The sequence below is a fragment of the Chenopodium quinoa genome, unplaced genomic scaffold (genome assembly GCF_001683475.1).
Source record: "Chenopodium quinoa cultivar QQ74 unplaced genomic scaffold, ASM168347v1, whole genome shotgun sequence".
In the NCBI taxonomy this organism is placed as follows: domain Eukaryota; kingdom Viridiplantae; phylum Streptophyta; class Magnoliopsida; order Caryophyllales; family Amaranthaceae; genus Chenopodium; species Chenopodium quinoa.
In genome coordinates this window covers 2,037,555-2,059,665 of record NW_018742345.1, presented here as the reverse complement: position 1 = coordinate 2,059,665, position 22,111 = coordinate 2,037,555, and the positions used below count along the sequence as shown (strand labels likewise).

Here is a 22,111-nt window from a genome sequence, read left to right as displayed (position 1 = left end):
AACAAGGGTTAAAACATCCTCACGATAACATGCAAATTCCCTTGACTAGAAATTCCTATTCTCATGGCAAATCAAGTCAATCAAGCATAAGGGAGCTTCCTCAAGTTCATCTCTCGATCCTTCGTTGAGGAAGCTAGATAAATAATTCAAGCAATGGCCAATTACAAGAATTAACAATGAAACCTCTTAAACTCAACTAATTAACACCCCACAATTAACAAATTAGTACATGCAACAAGTGTTGGTGATTACATTGAGGGTTCACCCAAACCCTAGAAATTAGACTACTCACAATCCATGGAAGTTAAAGCAATTAAAGATTTCAAGGAATTCATGAACAAATTAAAACTAAGAATTAAGTAGAATCTAACAATTAAACATGCAAAGAACAACCAAACAATTAATAAAAAGCAAGAATTAAAGATAGAAGAGAGAAAGACAGAGTAAGAAAAATTACTAGAAACTTCAATAATTGACTAACAATGGTGGAACTTGTCTTCTACAATGATTGGATTGAAAACCTTCAAAACAAGAACTAAAATCTATGCTAATTTGAGGATTTTTGTGTTTCAAACTAAGAGGAGTATGAAAATCTGGAAAAAAATTGGGAACCCCTCTAAAATGGTCCAAAGGGGCTATTTATACTACCCCCTAAAATAAGAGGACGGAGAAAACAAGAAACGGGTAAACTGTAGGTCTGCACGGACGTGCTGAAGTTGGCACGTCCTTGCAGACCAAGGCAGAAAGTTTAATAAACATAAACCTAATAAATCTCAAGCAAAGCTTTATTTTGGGAAGAGTGGAAGGCACACCAAGGGCACAAGGGACCGCAAATCAACTAAACATAACCTACTTCAAGTGTGCTTAGACAATTTCATGAACTTAATGTGCAAATGAACATTCATCGACTTTCATTTCATGCTCAAACCAAGGCAATCAAGTTTAATAAACTCCTATATGACTCCAACCCTTGCATACACTTTTCTAAGAGTAACTTGTCATTCAAAAGCGAAGCAAGTAAATCACACACGAATCGTCATATGAGTTTCATCCTTGGGCACTTTTTCATCATTTTTTTTTTCATTTTTTTCTCTCTTTTTTCTTTTTTTTTTTAGAAACCAGGCTAAACTAGGCATAAAATAACTATACATCTAAATAAGGGATAGGAGAAGTATTCACAATGTAAGGGATTTGGATTTCAAAGGAAGCAATTTGGATTCAAAGGGTTTTGATGTTAGGGAAATGGGAATAGGGGCATGCAAATCAACATATACGTACGAGAACACAGCATGAACCAATGGTAAATGAGAAAATACTCCCCCCAAGCTATCATAAACATTGTCCCCAATGTTGAAACAATATAAGCATAAAGAGAAGGGGAAGGAGATACTAACTCATTGGTTCGGGCCCCCTTGGGAGCTCGAACCCCCGAGGTAGAGATGCTGATATACATTGCGGAAGTCGCCCAATTCCGTTCGAAGACCCTCAAAGCTTGACCTTATTCCGTCGAAAGAAGTCCTCAAGTCTTCATTTGACTTCCTCATGGTCTCAAACTCGGAAGTCATGCGGGCGAAGTTCGCATTCATATTAGCCATCTGCTGCTCGAAGGTGAGGAATGGGTTGCCTTCACCCATGCCCTGACCTTGGTACCCCTCTTGGTACCCTTGTTGGAACTCGTACTGCTGGTGAAATTCTGGTTGTTGCTGAAATTGTTGTTGTTGATGATGTTGTTGTTGTTGATGTTGTTGTTGTTGATGCTGTTGTTGTTGCTCTTGCTGCTCTTGCCCTTGTTCCTCTCCCTCTTGACCGGGAGCCCAAGGGAAGTCCCTCTCAAAGATCCAATTCGCCTGGTTGTAGATGGCGGTGGCCTCGGGGTCGAGTAAGTAGGCATAGGGGCGCCTACTCACCAACCACAAATAGGGGTGGTTCCCCTCTACATCCGTGAGCCATTTCATGGCTCTCAGCGACTGCATATCCAACTGTGTTGGACCTGGAACAACCTGCTCTTCTGCAAAATCAAGGTTAAGAGCAGCAGCAATTATAGTAATCATACCACCTATGGTGATGTTGCCTGATCCTGTGGAAACATCTTCTAGGTGGTCCATAAACCAAGACCCCACATTTAAACTCGTACTACCCTGACTCAGATGCCATAGAAAGTAAAGCTCTCGAGTAGACACGACCCCTGAACTGTGTCCCCTAGCAAAAGCTGTGTTCGCTATGGTACGCTGGGCGATCCTAAAGGCAGGGTGAATAATGGCTGTGGCCTTATCAGTTCTAGGGTTATACCCAAACAGCCCTGTGATTCTTCTCCAAAATTCACCCGCCATATAGTTACGGGGTTGCCTATCCTTAGGCCCCATAGTTCCAGAAAAAGGCCACCCGAAAGCTTGGTTAACTCTCGCTACGGACATTCTATGTTGGGCATTCATGAGCTGGAAGGTCATGTAACGGGGGGATCTTGTGGTGTCACGGTGCACACAAAGGGAGGAGAGGAATTCTAGGGTCAGTCTCCTATAGGTTAAGGCATGTAACTCTAGCCAAGAACCTAGGTCGGCTCCCTCGAATAACATTGTGATGTCAGCTCCTACCCCTAAGGCGTCCGCCACCTCACTATCATAGAATTTGGTGGGCTTGACCCGCCTCCTACTGATTTTAAGGAAATAGGCCGAAAAGGCCTGGTCAGCGAAAACTATTCCCATTGTGTCCACTTGCGGTGGATCAACGGGAGGAGGAGGCGATGGGTTCCTAAATCTAAGGGAAGAGGTGTTTCGGGATTGGTTTCTTCTTGACATGGTTGTTTTTATTTTGTTTTATTTAGAATGACTAAACCCGCCACACAAAGAGATCAAGACACTAAACCAATTCACCAAGTAATTTTAAGGTCAACAACCCAAGACTTAGCCACACCAAAGGACACCACAAAGAATAATCCACACAATCACAAAAACTCACAAAACCTAAACAATTAATCGTCACAATATTCAATTAAACCCATAATGCTTTACATAAAAGCACAAATACTCAACAACTATCAATTCAACCAAGATTGCAAGCAAAAATAAGCACAAAACAACAAGTTTCAAGTATGGAAATAGTAAGTGGAAGGAACGATTATACCGAGCTTAACGTGGGTGTAAAACCCGCAAATGAACCTTCCTAGCCTTCCTTTCCCTTGCTTGAACCTTTTCCTTCAACCAATTGTTAAAATTTCAATCCAAAAGAAAACCCCCAAATTGATTTTTTTCTTCTTAGGGTTTCGGTTAATGGGTGATTTTTGGGTTGAAGATTGGAGAAAGGAGTAGTATTTTGCGTTTTTGTTGAAAAGGAGTGTTGATTATGGTGGGAAATGTTGAATTTTGGGTGAGAATTTGAGTGTTTGAGGGTTGAGAGGAGGAGTAAGAGGGGTTAGAGAGAAGGAGGAGAACCGTGGGTTTTAGAGGAAGAACAAAAAAAATTGTGGCTTTTTTTCTTTTTTTTTTTCGAGCAGTTTCGGCCTTAAATACTTGGTATGCACGGACGTGCAGCATTGGCACAGACGTGCAGCTCAAGTCAGAACGTGCTTAACTTTCTGCCTGTAAAAGCACGGACGTGCCATTATCGGCACGGACGTGCTGTATCTTGCACGGACGTGCTTAACTTGGCAGAATACTTCTCAACTTTCTGCCTGTAAAAGCACGGACGTGCCATTATCGGCACGGACGTGCTGCTTTTGGCACGGACGTGCTGTATCTTGCACGGACGTGCTTAACTTGGCAGAATACTTCTCAACTTTCTGCCTTCCTAAACACGGACGTGCCATTTTCAGCACGTCCGTGCTGATTGGCAGGCACGTTTACTCTCCCCTTTTTTTTTTTTTTTTTTTTTTTTTTTTTTTTTTTTTTTAAGAAAAATTACTAAAATACTCGGGTTGCCTCCCGGAAGCGCTTCTTTATTGTCACTAGCTTGACCATATTACGTTTTCAATCACGAGGGATATCAAATTCATCTAAATGAACTACCTTTGTTTCTTCTTGCACGAAACCATCGAAGTATGCTTTCAACCTTTGGCCATTAACTTTGAATGGTTCACCTTTGTCGTTGGAAATCTCAATGGCGCCATATGGGAATACCTTTGTAATGGTGAAAGGGCCACTCCATCTTGATTTTAGCTTTCCCGGAAACAACTTCAACCGGGAGTTAAATAGCAAGACCTTGTCACCCTCCTTGAACTCTCTCTTGTTGATGTGCTTGTCGTGCCATGCTTTGGTCTTCTCCTTGTAGATCTTTGCACTCTCATATGCATCTAACCTCAACTCTTCCAAGGCATGGAGGTCAAGCATCCTCTTTTCTCCGGCGGATTGGATATCAAAATTCAAGGTTTTGATAGCCCAGTGCGCACGATGTTCTAGTTCCACCGGTAGATGGCATGATTTCCCATAAACGAGCTTGTAAGGGGTGGTGCCAATAGGAGTCTTGAAGGTGGTGCGGTAGGCCCATAGAGCATCATCCAACCTTGATGACCAATCCTTCCTTGACCTATTCACCGTCTTCTCTAGTATCAACTTAATCTCCCTATTTGAAATTTCAGCTTGACCACTTGTTTGAGGGTGGTAAGCCAATGACACCTTGTGCCTCACTCCGTATTTTTCAAGGAGAGCCTTGAAAGATCGCTTTGCAAAGTGAGATCCTCCATCACTTATTACGGCACGTGGCACACCAAACCTAGGGAAAATGACTTTCTTGAACAACTTGACCACTACCTTAGCATCATTTGTAGGAGATGCAACTGCTTCAACCCACTTTGATACATAGTCCACGGCCACCAAAATGTATTTGTTCCCAAAAGAAGATGGGAAAGGTCCCATAAAATCTATTCCCCACACATCGAAAATTTCCAGCTCTAAAATGTTATTCAAAGGCATTTCATTCTTTCTTGACAAATTACCGGTCCTTTGACACCGGTCACAAGCTTTAACAACTCCCCATACGTCCTTGAACATAGAGGGCCAATAGAAACCGCATTGCAATATTCTCGCCAATGTCTTGTTAGCACTCATATGTCCTCCACAAGGTGAGGAGTGACACATTGTGATAACTTCATGAATTTCATCGTCGGGGACACACCTTCTAAAAAGACCATCAACACCTTGTTTGAAGAGCAAGGGGTCATCCCAAAAGTATTGGCGGACATCATGGAGGAACTTCCGCTTTTGTTGATAGGTGAGGTCGGGAGGAAGGATGGAGCAAGCCAAGTAATTTGCAATATCCGCAAACCATGGGGCCGGGGCTTGAATGATTGCGAATAATTGATCATCCGGGAATGAATCATCAATTGGCAAAGCTTCAATTTCACCTTCTACGATCGGTAGCCGTGAGAGATGATCGGCTACTACATTCTCGGCACCCTTCTTGTCCCGAATTTCTATATCGTAGTCTTGTAAGAGCAAGACCCACCTAATCAACCTTGGTTTAGCGTCCTTCTTGGACAGCAAGTACTTCAAAGCCGCATGGTCGGTGAAGACTATAACTTTGGAGCCCACCAAGTAAGACCTAAACTTTTCGATAGCATGGACGATGGCTAGGAGCTCTTTTTCAGTCGTTGTGTAGTTTCTTTGTGCTTCATCAAGAGTTTTTCTAGTGTAATAGATGGCATGGAGCTTTTTATCCTTCCTTTGCCCAAGCACAGATCCAACGGCATAGTCCGAAGCATCACACATGAGTTCAAAAGGGAGCTCCCAATTCGGTGGTTGAATGATGGGAGCCGTGATCAAAGCTTCCTTCAACCTATCAAAGGCTAGCAAACAATCATTAGAAAACACAAAAGGGGCATCCTTTACCAACAATTGAGTGATCGGCTTAGCGATTTTGGAAAAATCTTTAATGAACCGGCGGTAAAAACCCGCGTGTCCAAGAAAACTCCTTATACCCTTCACATTAGTGGGGGGAGGGAGGCGCTCAATAACCTCAATTTTGGCACGATCAACCTCAATGCCCCTAATAGAAACAACATGTCCCAACACAATACCCTCTTCAACCATGAAATGACATTTTTCCCAATTAAGCACAAGGTTCACCTCTTGACATCTTTTTAACACTTTAATCAAATTACTTAGGCAAGTGTCAAAAGATGAACCGCAAACAGAAAAGTCATCCATAAATACCTCGATTGATGATTCAAGCATGTCGGAAAAGATAGACATCATACACCTTTGAAATGTAGAAGGTGCATTACATAATCCAAATGGCATCCTTCGATAAGCAAAGGTGCCAAAAGGGCATGTGAATGTAGTCTTCTCATGATCCTCGGGTAGGATAGGGATTTGGAGGAATCCCGAATACCCATCCAAGAAGCAATAGTGACTATGTGATGCCAACCTTTCCAAGATTTGATCGATAAAGGGGAGAGGGAAGTGGTCCTTCCGAGTGGATTTGTTCAATTTTCGATAGTCTATGCACATTCTCCACCCGGTGACCGACCTTGTAGAAATGGTCTCACCCTTATCGTTCTTGATAATGGTCATGCCCCCTTTTTTTGGAACAACTTGAACCGGGCTAACCCACTTGCTATCGGAGATAGGGTAGATTATGCCCGCTCCAAGAAGTTTCAAAACCTCTTTTTTAACAACTTCTTTCATGTTGGGGTTGAGCCTTCTTTGGTGCTCAATGGAGGAGTCATGATCATTATCAATCAAAATCTTGTGCATGCATATCGTGGGACTTATCCCCTTAATGTCATCAATGGCATACCCAATGACACTCCTATACTCCCTCAACACAACTAGGAGTTTCTCAAGGGAAGTGTCATCAAGGTTGGTATTGACAATAACGGGATAAGTCTCATTATCATCAAGAAAAACATATTTAAGTGAAGGGGGAAGGGGTTTAAGTTCAACCTTAGGAGGAGGCGTAGACCTCTCCTCTTTTACCTCCACCTTAAGTGCTTCAAACTCCCTTGCCTTGCCATGTAGGGGTTGGTATAGCAACAACTTGTACCCCTTAGCTTCATCATCATCATTGTACAAACTTTCCGTGAGGATCGCTTGTAGAGTATCTTTGCTATTGTTCATCATCTTCAATTCCTCCACTTCTTGGTCAAGAGTATCGATTCTATTGATATCCTCATACATAGGCTTCCTCATGGCTTGCGAGAATGAGAAAGAAATTTTCTCATCTCCCACATTCAATGTTAGCTTGCCTTGTTTCATATCAATTACCACTCCCGCCGTGTTCAAGAACGGCCTTCCCAAAATGAGAGGAACCTTGTTGTCCTCCTCCATTTCCATCACCACAAAGTCACAAGGTACAAAAACTCTTCCCACTTGTACCGGTACATCTTCAAGTATTCCCATTGGTAATCTAACCGAACGATCGGCTAATTGTATTGTGATTCTTGTTGGCTTCATCTCACCAACTTTTAAATTTTTCGCAATTGAGAAGGGCATCAAGCTTACACTTGCCCCAAGATCACAAAGAGCATCCATGGCTTCCATATCTCCAATCTTCACCGGAATTGCATAGCTACCCGGGTCACCAAGCTTTCGGGGAAGCTTGTTTTGAATGATTGCGCTCACCTCCATTGGAAGGGAGATGGTTGCACTCCCTTCAAGCCTACTTTTGTTGGACAAGAGATCTTTTAAAAATTTCGCATATGTAGGCATTTGTGACATAGCATGAAGAAAGGGAATGTTCACTTGGAGCCCTCTCATGACCTCAAGGAACTTTGAAAACTTCTCATTCAATTTTTTCTCTACCAACCTATGAGGGAAAGGAATAGGTGGTTTGTAGACTCTCATTGGGGGTTTCTCCACTTCAACTTCAACTCCCTCTCCTTTCTTTGTGTCTCATTAACACTCTTTTCTTTTTCTTTTCTCTCAACTTCTACCACCTCATTTTCAACATCATTCTCACTACTCACCTCCACACCCTCATCTCTCTTTTGTGGCACATCTTCACTCATTACCGGACCTTCATACCCTCTCCCGGACCTCAATGTGATAGCCTTGACATGCTCCTTCGGGTTCACAACCGTTGAGCTTGGAAATTGACCACTAGCATTGGAGGTAGAACTCCCAACTTGTTGTGCAATTTGAGCTAGTTGATTCTCAATTATTTTGTTATGCGCTTGAAGTTGTTGGATGTTGGAGCTCATTTCTGCATTGCTCTTCCCTTGTTGATTTATGAAAGACTCAAGAGCGGCCTCAAGGGAAGTCTTTTGGGGTGGAGGAGGTTGTTGGTTGAATTGCTGTCTTTGTTGGTTTGGATGGCGGTATGGGGCTTGGTGATTTTGTTGATTTTGGTTGTAGATGTTTTGAGGAGGGTTGTTGTAGTTGGATTGTTGGTTTTGATTGGGTTGTCTCCACCCTTGGTTTTGTTGCCTCCAACCTTGATTGAAAGGTTGCTCATTTCTTTGGTTCACGGCCGCAACTTGCTCATTAGTAGCATTGCAATATGAAGCCATGTGATCATTACCCCCACAAGTCTCACAAGACATGACTTGTGGTTGTGGTTGTGAAGAGGAGGTACCGCTTGAGGAGGTTTCTTGGTCTAGCTTGTGAGCTAGCATATCAAACTTTGAGGCAATGAGATCTATTGCACTCAACTCATGCATACCTTTCTTCTTCGGTTGACTTTCTCTTCTATCATATCTATAGGCGTAATGCCTTGCAACTTCTTCAATCATATTCTCGGCTTCTTCCACCGGTAGCTTTTTAAGACTACCACCGGCTCCGTTGTCAAGATTGGCCCTTGAGGTAGGAGTGAGACCGTCGTAGAAGCTTTGAATAATCATCCATAAAGGCAACCCATGCTGTGGACACTTCCTCTTTAGATCCTTTAATCTTTCCCATGCTTCACCTAAGGTTTCATCATCCTCTTGAGTGAAGCTTTTAATCTTCCTTCTCAATTCCGCGGTCTTTTCGGGCGGACAAAACTTCCCAAGAAATGCTTTGGTAACCTCTTCCCATGTTGTTAAGGATCCTTCTTTCACGGACCTCAACCAACACTTAGCCTTGTCCCTAAGAGAGAACCGAAACATATGCATCCAAATGAATTCCTCCGTGAGGTTGTTTTGCTTGATGGTAGTGCACAACTCAAGGAAGTTGTCTAAATGAGCTAGAGGGCACTCATTTGCACTCCCCCCGAACTGTTCACTTTGGATCATCCTTATGAGTTGAGGAGAGAACTCATAGTTGTTTGCATTGGTGGTGGGAAGAAGTATGCCACTCCGAAGTTGGAATGCATCGGGGTGGTCATAGTCAGGTAGAAGTGGAGGAGGCGGTGGGTTGGCCATCTCTTGCTCGTTGTCAAGATTATCCTCCGACTCGGAATCCGTATAAGCTAGAGAAAAATCCGGCGTGCCTTGTAGGAGCCTTCTTACGTTCCTCAAAGTTCTATTTAACTCCGGATCTACGGGGATAAGCGGTGATTGCGTACTCCTCCGTGTCATGCACAGTCAAACAAAGCTAAGGAAAACGTTAGCAATGACTATCACAAAGTAAACACGCTTAAACAAAAACAAAATAAGAAGATTATATACATATACACAAATCTAGACTCATTCAACAATAACTTATTCAATGTGACTTTGCCTCCCCGGCAACGGCGCCAAAACTTGGTAGGACGTCGTCAACCTATCAAGAAATAAGACCTAACTCGATCCTACTAAACTAGTAGCAAGGGCAAGAAAGGGTCGAACCCATGAGAGGCGTTGAATCAACCACCAAATGTTATTGTTTAAACAAGCTAGATTAAGTCGGGGGTTTTAAGTTGGTATTACGTCACACTATTCTAATTCAAATCAAATAATTCTAAGAGGTGATTAACAATATTAAGAAGGCCTAGGGCATGGGTTACACCACTCAACTTCATCACGGACCACAAGTAGCATGCATAGAAATGGTGATTTAGGGGATAAATTAGGGGAAGTTATCAAATGCACCCAACTACTCTCTCAAGCTAGAGGGATTACTTTACATCAAAACCATAACCTACTCTCGTGATTATGGGCAAGAAACAAGTGTTAAAACATCCTCACGATAACATGCAAATTCCCTTGACTAGAAATTCCTATTCTCATGGCAAATCAAGTCAATCAAGCATAAGGGAGCTTCCTCAAGTTCATCTCTCGATCCTTCGTTGAGGAAGCTAGATAAATAATTCAAGCAATGGCCAATTACAAGAATTAACAATGAAACCTCTTAAACTCAACTAATTAACACCCCACAATTAACAAATTAGTACATGCAACAAGTGTTGGTGATTACATTGAGGGTTCACCCAAACCCTAGAAATTAGACTACTCACAATCCATGGAAGTTAAAGCAATTAAAGATTTCAAGGAATTCATGAACAAATTAAAACTAAGAATTAAGTAGAATCTAACAATTAAACATGCAAAGAACAACCAAACAATTAATAAAAAGCAAGAATTAAAGATAGAAGAGAGAAAGACAGAGTAAGAAAAATTACTAGAAACTTCAATAATTGACTAACAATGGTGGAACTTGTCTTCTACAATGATTGGATTGAAAACCTTCAAAACAAGAACTAAAATCTATGCTAATTTGAGGATTTTTGTGTTTCAAACTAAGAGGAGTATGAAAATCTGGAAAAAAATTGGGAACCCCTCTAAAATGGTCCAAAGGGGCTATTTATACTACCCCCTAAAATAAGAGGACGGAGAAAACAAGAAACGGGTAAACTGTAGGTCTGCACGGACGTGCTAAAGTTGGCACGTCCGTGCAGACCAAGGCAGAAACTCAGTTTAAGACGACCTGCTGCAGCACGGGCGTGCACCTTTGGCACGTCCGTGCTGCATCATCTGCACGGACGTGCAATATTTGGCACGTCCGTGCTGCCTCATAATCACGGAAGCACGTCCGTGCTGCATCATCTGCACGGACGTGCAATATTTGGCACGTCCGTGCAGGCCTTGGCAGAAAGATGGGTTCAGGTCTGCACTCCTGCACGGACGTGCAACATCTTGCACGGCCGTGCAGGGTCTTCTGGGCCCTTTTCTTCGTGTTTTCTTCTACGATGCTCTTGTACTTGGATTCTTTCCATCATTTCCTTGCTTCTAACCTCGGTTTGGTAACCATGGGCTTCATTTGGTCGTCTTTGGACCTAAAATCTCAACAAAAACACTAACAACCCGTGAAGCATAGGATACACAAAAATTGCATAATAATAGGGTAAAAGTGAACCAAAACACAAATTTGTTCAGGTAAACTAGGTTCAAATACGCCCTAAAACCGCATAAAATAGCAAGTTATCAAGTTTCGGCTTTCATCACGCAATATGAGAGTAACGTGGAGTTCAAGTAAACTTTACGTGAACTCGAGATGCTTAAGTAAGGCGACGATGAAGGTTTCCTTGCTTTTTATGGTAGATGGAGAGAAAAGGCGGCCCACCTTGCCTAAAGGCCTTCTGAACTCGATTTAGTAAAAAAATTCATTAACAACTTTCATGAAAAGTTCAACAAACATCTACGTTACCTTGGTCTAGACACTTTTCAAAAGGTTTATTCTGTGGCCACTAGGTTTGAAGATGATCTTGCTAAAGAAAAAGCAAACAAACCTCATTATCATCATCAACCTAAGAATAACTACAAGAAGTGGAATGATAATTCATCATCCTTTATTAACGTATTTGCGACTTCCACGCAATACAATAACACAAATCAATATGATGATCCTAGAAAAAGATGGAAAAAAGAGAGAAAATTTACTCCATTTCCTGTAAGATATAAAGAATTGTTAGAAAAATTAAATTAAAAAGGCTTACTTGCCCCAACAGGGCCGACACACCCACTCCACCAAAAAGGAAGTTTCCTTAATGTAATGGTAGTTCTTATTGTGCTTATCATACAGGCGTTGGACACGATACTGAACGTTGCTATGTTTTAAAGCACAAAATACAAGATTTAGTAGACGATGGGATAATTCCCACGCTTAAACCTAATAATAAAGCATCCCCCTTAGGGGTGTTTCACATTGAGGAAGACCATATGGGAAGTGATACATACGATCAATCCTTTGGACTATATAACACATATAAGAGAACCTCTATCCACAATACTCATAGGGGCAACTAATGAAGTATGTGGACTATGGGACGACGACTTTCAAGACTTATATGTCTCTAAGTATGTAGCCGTCCCACCTCCATCTTGTTTACAAAATGAATCAAATGGAGCTCTTGACTGGGATCATCACTTAGGGAAATCACAAGATTTATCGAAATGGAGGCACATCCAAAGCCTCTAGAAGAAAGTTGGTTTATGGGTCCTACGACTAACCCAAATGAGATAGATTATTTAACTCATTCTTGGAGAGTCTACCAAGCACCACTATCAAATGGATCTTGACCACACAAAATCAAACTCAAGGTCAAACACAAAGTACAATACCACCTCCACTTGAGGTGGAAGATCCATTGGTCAAACAGCTTCGCCAATCCAAGGCGAATGTTAGCATTAGGGAACTTTTAAGTACTACTAAAGAACATAGGAATTACCTAATGAATGCTGTAACAGCTTTGTATGAAGCACATACACAACCCCTCAAGACCTCGTTAGCTTGCTTACTAGCAAGAAATCCGACAAGTCAATCGTTTTCACTAATGATGATTTGCCTTTAAAAGACACTACCTACAACAATGCGTTATACTTAACTGTGGGATGCAAGGGATACAAAATCCCTCTAACTTTGGTAGACAATGGGTGGGCTGTAAACATATGCCCATTACGAACGGAAAAATACTTAAGCCTAAATCAAGAATAAGATTTCCAATCAACAAAACAAAGCATTAGGACCTGTTACAATTTCAGAAGATCGGTGTGTGGAACTGTTAAGCTACCTATTACCACAGCTCCAATTCAAAAGATGGTTGAATTTCATGTTATGGACATAAAACCTACATTCAACCTTTTATTTGGATGTCCTTGGATACATGAGCTTGGTGCTATACCATCCTCGCTTCATCAAATGATTAGGTTGAACTATCAAGAGCTTCCTATGGATATACATGCTTCTCCACTCAAAATTGCAATAAATGATCAATCATTCTTAGAAATAAACCATGATAATGATAAAGAGGACATGTGGGGATTTTTCGTGGAGCCAATCTTCACAATTGAAATGGAAGAAGACTTGGAAGAACCATTCAAGCTTGATCCATATTCCACTCGGATAGTAAACAACATCTTGCTCTAGAGTAGTTACTTTCTTGGGATGCCTTTGGGAATAGGAATGAAGAAATCTCTCTTACTTCCTATCTCAAAGAAAAGCTTCTCCTTTGGATTGGAATATAAACCAACCAATGCATAATTGGAATCTCACGATGCAAAAAACAAAGCACGTAGAGACAATAATAAGAAAGGGATAATCACTTTACTCCCATCCTATCAACAAAACCTTAATGGACAATTCATTAGGGAGAGAGAATATTACCCATGCTACGACTTTCCAAAACCCTTAGTTTTGGAAGGAATAAAGAAGCATGGATTTGAGATATTTCATGATTTCTACTTCTTGGATGACGATCTTAGTATTGTTAAATAACAACACCGTACCCAACTCTAGGGTGCTATGATGGGAAAGCATTTAACTTGCTATTTGGACCAGGGCAAAATCATGTCGCAACAATGACCAATCAAAATGCCATTCAAGATGAAGCTTTTGACCCAACCTCGTTGATCACCCATTCAAACGAAACTTTTGAGCATGGATGGAGGAAATCTTTCAAATGGATCAATCACAAAGGCAATAAACTGGAGATCGTCACAGCCGAAGGGAAGATGTTTGATGAATCGGATGACGAATCTGTTGTAGACTCTAGGGAAGCTGAAAATTTATGCCTTGTGTCCATTACTGAGTCTTTATTTTCTAGTTCTAAGGACGAAGATACCAAAAAGGATTCTTCTCTTCATGTACCCTCTTTTGATTTTAATAATATGAGCTCTATTTCCAAGTATATTCCTTTTCTCAAATCTTTCGAATGCTATAACAATCAATCTAACGAAAATGATAACATTAAAAAATAGGTTGAACTTATGAATGAACGAGAACAACAGAACCCTATCGTTGAAGAAACTGAAATAGTTAATATAAGAACTAACGAAAATAAGAGAGAAGTCAAAATTAGCATAACTCTAAATCCGGATGAGCGTCTTTTGTTGGTCATACAAGGACATGCCTGGAATAAATTGGGAAATTGCAGAACATACCATTCCCTTGAACTCTACTTTTAAACCAGTAAAAAAAAAACTTCAACGAATGAAACCTAATGTCGCATTAAAAATAAATAAAAAAGTACAAAAACAGTTGGACGCCGGTTTTATTCGCGTATGTAATTACCCAAAATGGGTAGCGAACATCGTTCCATTCCCTAGAAAGGATGGACGAGTTCGCATGTGTGTCGACTATACGGATCTTAATAAAGCTAGCCCAAAAGAAGATTTTCCTCCACCACATATGTATATATTGGTAGATAACACGGCTAAACATGCAATGTTATCCTTTATGGATGGATACGCAGGTTACAACTTAATTTTAATAACAAAAAAAGATTAAGAAAAGACATGCTTTATTACCCCTTAGGGTACGTATTGCTACAAAGTCATGCCATTTGGTTAAAAAAATGTAGGAGCTACGTACCAAAGAACGGCTACGACTCTCTTGCATGATATGATGCACAAAGAAATAGAAGTATATGTGAATGATATGATAGTGAAGTCCAAAGATAGAATGGGACATATAAAAGCTTTACGCAAATTTTTCCCTCGCATAAAAGAATATAAAATGCGATTGAATCCCAAAAAATGCGCTTTTGGAGTAACTTCTGGTAAGTTACTCGGATACGTAGTAAGCACATGTGGCAACGAGATTGATCCCTCTAAAATAAAGGCAATTGTTGACATGCCTCCCCCTCAAACAGAAAAAGAAATTAGGGGATTCTTTGGCAAATTACAATACATTAGTTTGATTTATCAATAAATTGACTATGACTTGTGACCCCATATTTAAAAAATTGAAAAAAAAAGAGGAGAAACATGAATGGGAAGATCAATACCAAAAGGCCTTTGAGAAAATCAACGATTATTTCAAAAGTCCGCCAATTTTAGCACCACCAGTACCCAAACTACCTCTTAGGCTATACATCACAGTTATAGACACAACCACTGGGGCCATGTTAGAACAAGTGGTAGAAAATGTCGAACGTGCAATATATTATATAAGTAAGAAATTCTTCTAATATAAAAAAAATATAGCACCTTGGAAAAGACAAGCCTAGCATTAGTGTCGCCAACCAAAAAGTTACGACATTATATGTTACCACACACTACTCTTGTGACTTCTCAACAAAATCTGATAAAGTATTTGTATGAAAAACCACCCATACAAGGAAGGATATCTAAGTGGTTGGTGATGTTGGCTTAATTTGAACTAAAATATATTCCTGAAAATAAATGAAAGGAAATGTAATTTCCGACCTTCTGGCACAACATCCAATTGAAACAAGTCGTGCAGAAACTACTCATCTTCCAGATGAAGAGATTCTTTTGACACAAGATAAAAAATGGGTAATGTACATCGACGGTGCGTCCACCAAAAAGGATGTGGCGTGGAGTGTAACTTATAAGTCTAGAGGGAGCACATACTCCAATCTCTGTGAAATTAGACTTAGAGGTTACTAGAAATGCCGCAGAATGTGAAGCGTGCTAATATATCTATTTTAAATGGTATTTTACCTCGTCCTATGGTCATAATTAGTAGTGTTTTTCGCTCTTTAGAGCCACATTTATTAATAATTGGTTTTTTCTAGTATTTTTGTAGATTTGGTTGACTTTTGTAGGGATTTGCACTTTTGGAGCATTTTCCCGAGATATTATGCAGAAACTACGAGCATTGGAGAAGCACAACAAGTTTCTATAGCCCAGGGCTGGTTAGAGCCATCAAACCGGTGATTAAGGGCTCGGTATATGTGATACCAGAGCATTTCGACCAAGTATTCAAGACCCAAAGAGGAAATACGGATTAGCCCGAAGAATTGGAGCTCAATCGAAGTCCAAATAGTGGCCCAAGAGTGCTGCCCGCCCAAAGAAGCTACCGCCCGAAGGCGCGCCCGGGCGGGCGGGGGAAGCAAGGTCGGCGCCCGAACTCATGCCCGGCCGGGCGCGAGATTTATACATGATGGAGAAAAGGCACACCCGATCGAGCGGTGCCTCGCCCGATTGGACGCGTGTTATTATTAGGAGTTAATTTTCGACGTTTCAGTTTGTTTTAGTTTAGGATTATTGCTTAATATAAATACTTTTCTGTTAAGCGAGTTGAGTATCTTATTTTACTTAGCTTTTAGATTAGTTTCTGTCTCTCACATATTTTGTTCTTAACTCTATTCTTAATTTTAGATTTCTTTGGTAACGATTTCTTTTCTCTTAATCTTAGTTATTTATTTTATTCCTTTAATAATGTCTTGTTTTATTAATGTAATTAGTTTAGATTTAATCATGCGTGAGTAGATTTCTTTCTAGGGTTTGTTGGGATCCATATATAATATGAAGGGGTAATTTATTGTTGTTGATTATCAATGATAGATTAATTTCCTATGGATTGATTTAATGCTCTGTAACTAGATTTGCGCAGATCTTTTATGCATGAGTTTGACAATATTGATTCGAGATTCGACAGATGAGAATTAATGTTTAGGTCTAGATTCAATAGGCATGTTAATTAATAAATGGTTAAGTCGAGATTCGAGATAATGAGATTTAATAACGGTAGATTAATTCTGTGATTGTAATACGTAGCGAAAGCTCTTTATGATCTAGTTAATTATGCATTGATGATTGATTATTATGTTTTACCCTGGAATGTTATTTATTGGTGAACCTATGCCGTAGGCCTTTTATTCATTATTTTCTCTTTACTCTTAATCTACGTAGTGTAGTTTTATATCCAAATTTATATATATTGGTTACTTTATATTTTAGATTGATTAAATTAATTAGGAATAGAAAGACCAGTTTCCCTGTGGATTCGACCCTACTTCCCTATCTGTTTTAGTTAGTGGTTTTAGGAATTACTTTTGATTAGGTTATACGACTTTAACATGTCTTAATTTGGCGCCCTACATCCCATTTGATCCTGAGATCGAACGATCCTTCCATAGACAGAAGAATTTTCACAAGCAAATTCTGGCGGATTCTTGTGATAATAATAATCACAGAGATCCTCCATTCTAGCAATTCAGAGGTATCTTCAGATCCAGAATCAGAGATGACGGCTCCAAAGAAGCTTAGTGATTACTCACATCCAAAGCTTACAGATTTTCCACACCTTACTCCTACTCCAGCTCTCGATGGGGTACAGTTTGAGATTAAACCCCAATTTATAACAATGATAGAAAGGAAGCAATTTAGTGGAGTTAAAGTTGAAGACATAAATCTTCATATTGCAGACTACTGTTAGTACTGTAATACCATCTTGCAAGCTGGGGTCACCTAAGACCAAATCAGGGAGATTCTCTGTCCATTTTCTTTGACTGGAAAAGCCAAATTATGGTTTCATGGATTAAATAGAACTACACTTGGTATAACTGACTAGGAAACTCTTGTTTTAAATTTTTATAACAAATATTATCATGTAGAGAAAACAGTTGAACTACGGAGTGCAATTAAGAACTTTGCCCAAGAAGCCGATGAAACTTTATATCAGGCTTAAAAGAGGTTCAAGGACCTACAATGAGAATGTCCCCACCATAATCTTGCACAATGGCAGTTAATCCAAGCCTTTTACAATGGCATTGGAAATTAATCTAGAATAATATTGGATTCTGCAGCTAGTGGGAGGTTTATGAACCTTAATGTTGATGATGCAGGTCAAGTTATTGAAGATATGGTAATACATAATTCCCAATATGGGAATCCTAGAGGCTTTTCTAACAACGAGAAGCATAGTGTTGACTCTGTATCCTTTTTGTAAGCTCAATTAACCTCTATCTGCCAGAAATTAGATAATCTTAGCACTGTTAATGTAGCTAATGTTTCTGCAATTAATAATAATTCTAATGAGGCTCTCTGTGAAAATTTTGGAATTTTAGGTCATTGGGAACAAGATTGCAGGTGTTTTGTGGAGCAAGTCAATGCCTTTCAAGATTATAGGCAGAATAACACATACTCCAACACCTACAATCCTGGGTACCGGAATAATCCGTACCTTTTCTACCGGAGTACCAATGTATAAAATCCACCACCACCACAAGAACCACATGCGCAACAACAGCAACAACAACAACAGCATAAATATTACCACCTCAATGCTGGCCAGATGAACCAACCACAACAACCCTCCTCATCTTCCGACCCTGCTTTCGTAGAAATTAGAGCAATGCTAGTTAATATGTAGAAGAACATGGAGAGAAGAGATGCCCAAATTGATTCGATCCAAGCACACAATAAAATTGTAGATAATCAAATTGCGCAACTTTCCGCTACTATACAAGCCCATAAACAGGGAGCCCTGCCAGCACAACGAACCAGGCCTACAGATTAAGCCTATGCAATTACTCTAAGCTGTGGTTCAAGCTATGAAGGACCCCCTATGCCCAGAGATGATGAACATGTATTAATAAATAACGCTAATCTTGATTCCGTTAAACCTTATAATGTAGTTAATAGCCCTGCATGGCTAAAGAATATTACTAATATAACCGATTTTACATTGTAAGGTACTACCCAGAGAAGGTAGCCACTCCAGATAAGAGCAATAATGCTCCAAAGCCAGTTATCAAACTTTCATTCCCCAATCGTCACTTGAAAACAAACTTTGACAAGAAGTTTAGTAAGTTTCTAGAGATGGTAAAAGATTTGAAGGTAACAGTTCCCTTCACTGAATTAATTACACAAATTCGTACATATGCAAAATTCGTGAAGGAAATATTGACAAGAAAAAGGTCTATTAGTGAGGTAGATACAATATCTTTCATTGCAGAGTGTAGTGTCGTACTTCAAAATAAATCTCCACCTAAATTAAAAGATCTGGGTAGCTTTTCTATCCCTTGTCATATTGGCAATCTAATGATTGATAATGCATTGTGTTATTTGGGTGCTAGCTTTAGTGTTATGCCATTATCTGTGTGTTCCAAGCTAAATATGAGTAAATTAAAAGCTATTAATATTACTCTACAAATGGCTGACCGTTCTTTGAAATACCCCCTAGGTGTTTTAGAGGACTTTCCTGTTAGAGCAGGTAAGTTTAATATACCTGTTAATTTTGTTGTTCTTGATATGGCTGAGGATACGCAAACCCTAATTATTTTGGGTAGACCATTCCTTAATACTGCAGGAGCAATTATATATGTGAGAAGTGGCAAATTAACACTATCAATAGCGGACGATAAAATTATTTTTAATCGTAATAATACCTAAAAAAGCCCCATGACAGAGGAGAAGTGCTTTAGTTTTAATGTGGTTCAAAGTTATTCTAACAAGCCCGAAGCTCTTATAAAAGATCCCTTGGAGGCGGTATCTTGTGTTGCATCCCTTTTAGATGAGATAGACAAATGGCAGAAGGAAGTTGATGCAATAGAACGAGCCCTCTACACTATCAGTTTTGGCTTCGAGGATGAGAAGGTGGAATCAAACAAGCAAGTTGTGGAAACTGAGCCTACAATAAGTGTTCCGCCAGATCGAGTTGCAAGTGCTAAATGTAGTGAAAATTTGAAGCAACCTTCGATCGAAGAGAAATCTTTGGTGCGTAGCATTGAAGAGCCTCCAGTCCAAGTCAAGGAGGATCCACTAGATAAGCTGATTTGGTATCCCACAAGGTATGTCATGAAACCGTGTCGTGGCCTAAACACCGCTCGACCGGGTGAGAAACCACCCGACCAAGCGTTATGCCAAGGGTCCTAGTTCTTGTACTTGGTAAGAAGGTCGTGCGGGACCTAGATAAACCAACGCTTTGCGGGAGGCAACCCGTATTTTAATGCTTTTTAGACTAGTTTTTCTTTTTTTTTCTTATACGAGAAGAAAGGAGGGAATTTTGATGAGTTTTTTGAGTTTTCGTACAGGTTTAAAGGAAAAGAGTTAGCCAAAAATTGAAGAAAAGAAGAAAACAAAAAAATCGTCCAAGTAGCCTTGGGCCCGACCGGGCGAAGCTAGCCTAATCAGGCGCGAGAGCGAGGTTAGAAAATCGGGTGTTTTCGCCTGATCAGGTGAAGGCCGCCCGACCGGGCGCGAAATTTGACGTATACGGACGTTTTCGATAGCCCGATCGGGGGAAGGGCGCCCGACCGGGCGCGAAAGTAGAAGAAAAACTAGAGCATCAGATCGCCCGGTCGGGCGAAGCTCGCCCGACCGGGCGCGAGAGGAGCTAATAATAATTACCCTGATCGCCCGATCAGGCGATAGGCCGCCCGACCGAGCGCGATAGCCCCCGAATCTTTCTTCTTCTCCTTTCTTCTTTCTTTTCTCATTTTTATCTCTTTCCTCCATAACTTTCTCTCTCTAAAACCTTATAACCTCTACCTTCTCTCTAAGATCTTCTCTTCATTTCTCAACCAAATCCAATAATTTTTACATATTCTTAATCCTCTCTTCATCCTCTACAATCCTATAAAAAAAATTTCAAATTTAATTCAAATATTTTTCATACCCATTTTTATTCTATTGCTTCAAAGAGGGCTCAATCAATTTTCGGTAGGAGTTCTAGCTCTAGGGAGGAGTACGATTAAGATTTGCAATACTCCTACTGGTCAACGATCCGTATTGCTAACCAGGAGCAAAAGGATCGGCTAGACACACCTTGTCGGGCGCGAGGTAATTCCTTCACGGTGGATACACCGCCATACTCTAGAAACTTATGGTTTGTATGATTTTGTTAAACGATTTCGTTTATATGCACTATCCTACATACCGTGAATTAACATGTGAATTCTTGTCTTGATTGAAGGTTGTAAACAGTAGAAATGGACCGAATTTATTTTTTACGTTGAACAATAGGAATATTAGTTTGACATATGTTGAATTTTATAAATTATTTGAATTGAATTCTGAATTACCATTCCAATGGCATGCTAATTACAAAATGGGTGATATTTATCATGCTCTAACTGGTTGACCTACCCCCGACCCCCAACATGCTAGTACAAAACCTATCCATCACCCTATCCCAAAAATCTGGCAAAGGTTTGCGGGTTTGTGTTTTGTTGGTGGGAACGAGCTTCATAACACCCAAACCAACGAACTAGCTGTTATAGGACACTATGTGTACGGGTTTAGTAAACTGAACATAGGTAGGTACATCAACCACCACCTGAGCAGACATCCACAACCAGTACCCAGTCTCGCACCCCTATTCGTATAGGAGGCCTTATCACTAGGACAACAGTTAAAAAGGCCGGTTTTGTTGGGAGTGGACCACACCATATGTCTTACTGTGGACCGGATACCTATATGACAGCTAGATATTTTGAGGAGTTGGGTTGGGTACGAATGGACAGTGAGCAGACACCCCACTTTTGTATTAGGACTGGGACCGAGCAGCAATTGCCCATCTTTTCCCTACCTAGTCCTGACTTGACCGTCTTTCCCCCCGGTCAAGCGTCCTACACGTACAATCATTTATTTGCCAACGCTACAGGGCAAGCACCACCGGTAGCACCACTAGTTCCACCACCCAAGCCTGAGCCCGAGGTAGCCTTTTCTCCACCTCGCATGTCTTACTCCGTCCCTTGTGTTGACTCTGACCCAGTTTGGGACCTTCATAGTATAGGTCAGGCTTTAGGCCGTATCGACCATTCTCACACTGACCTTAGGAGGATGGTAGGCTCCATTGACCATAGGTTAGGGTACCTTGAGAGGAACTAGGGAAGAGCTCTCTACCCTATGCATGATGATTATGCTCATCGGGGCAACATTCCCGACGATGCTATTTACCCTGTCTGGTTTAATCCTCCACCCCAAGGATACGATAGGGATCCCACTGCCCATGGTATTTATACCGACTATTCTGCCTTCCATGGGTACGGCCAGGACATTCCTTTTGGGGGACCGGCGGGGGGAAGTTTTCATGCTGATTATTTTTGTGAGCTCTTCTAGAGAGGTGGTGCAGGTGGTAGTGGAGGTGGAGGT

At 40.6% G+C, this 22,111-nt stretch overlaps 1 protein-coding gene across 1 annotated transcript; it reads right to left on the bottom strand.

The window, feature by feature from the left end:
• Window positions 1–7,771: 7,771 nt before the first annotated feature.
• LOC110693692 lies at window positions 7,772–9,271 on the bottom strand. Its single transcript, XM_021870860.1, has 2 exons — window positions 8,365–9,271; window positions 7,772–8,148 (listed from the first exon to the last, which is right to left on the bottom strand). The coding sequence occupies exons 1-2, from the start codon at window positions 9,269–9,271 to the stop codon at window positions 7,772–7,774; spliced, it is 1,284 nt and encodes a 427-aa protein (XP_021726552.1).
• Between the last annotated feature and the right edge of the window lie 12,840 nt (window positions 9,272–22,111).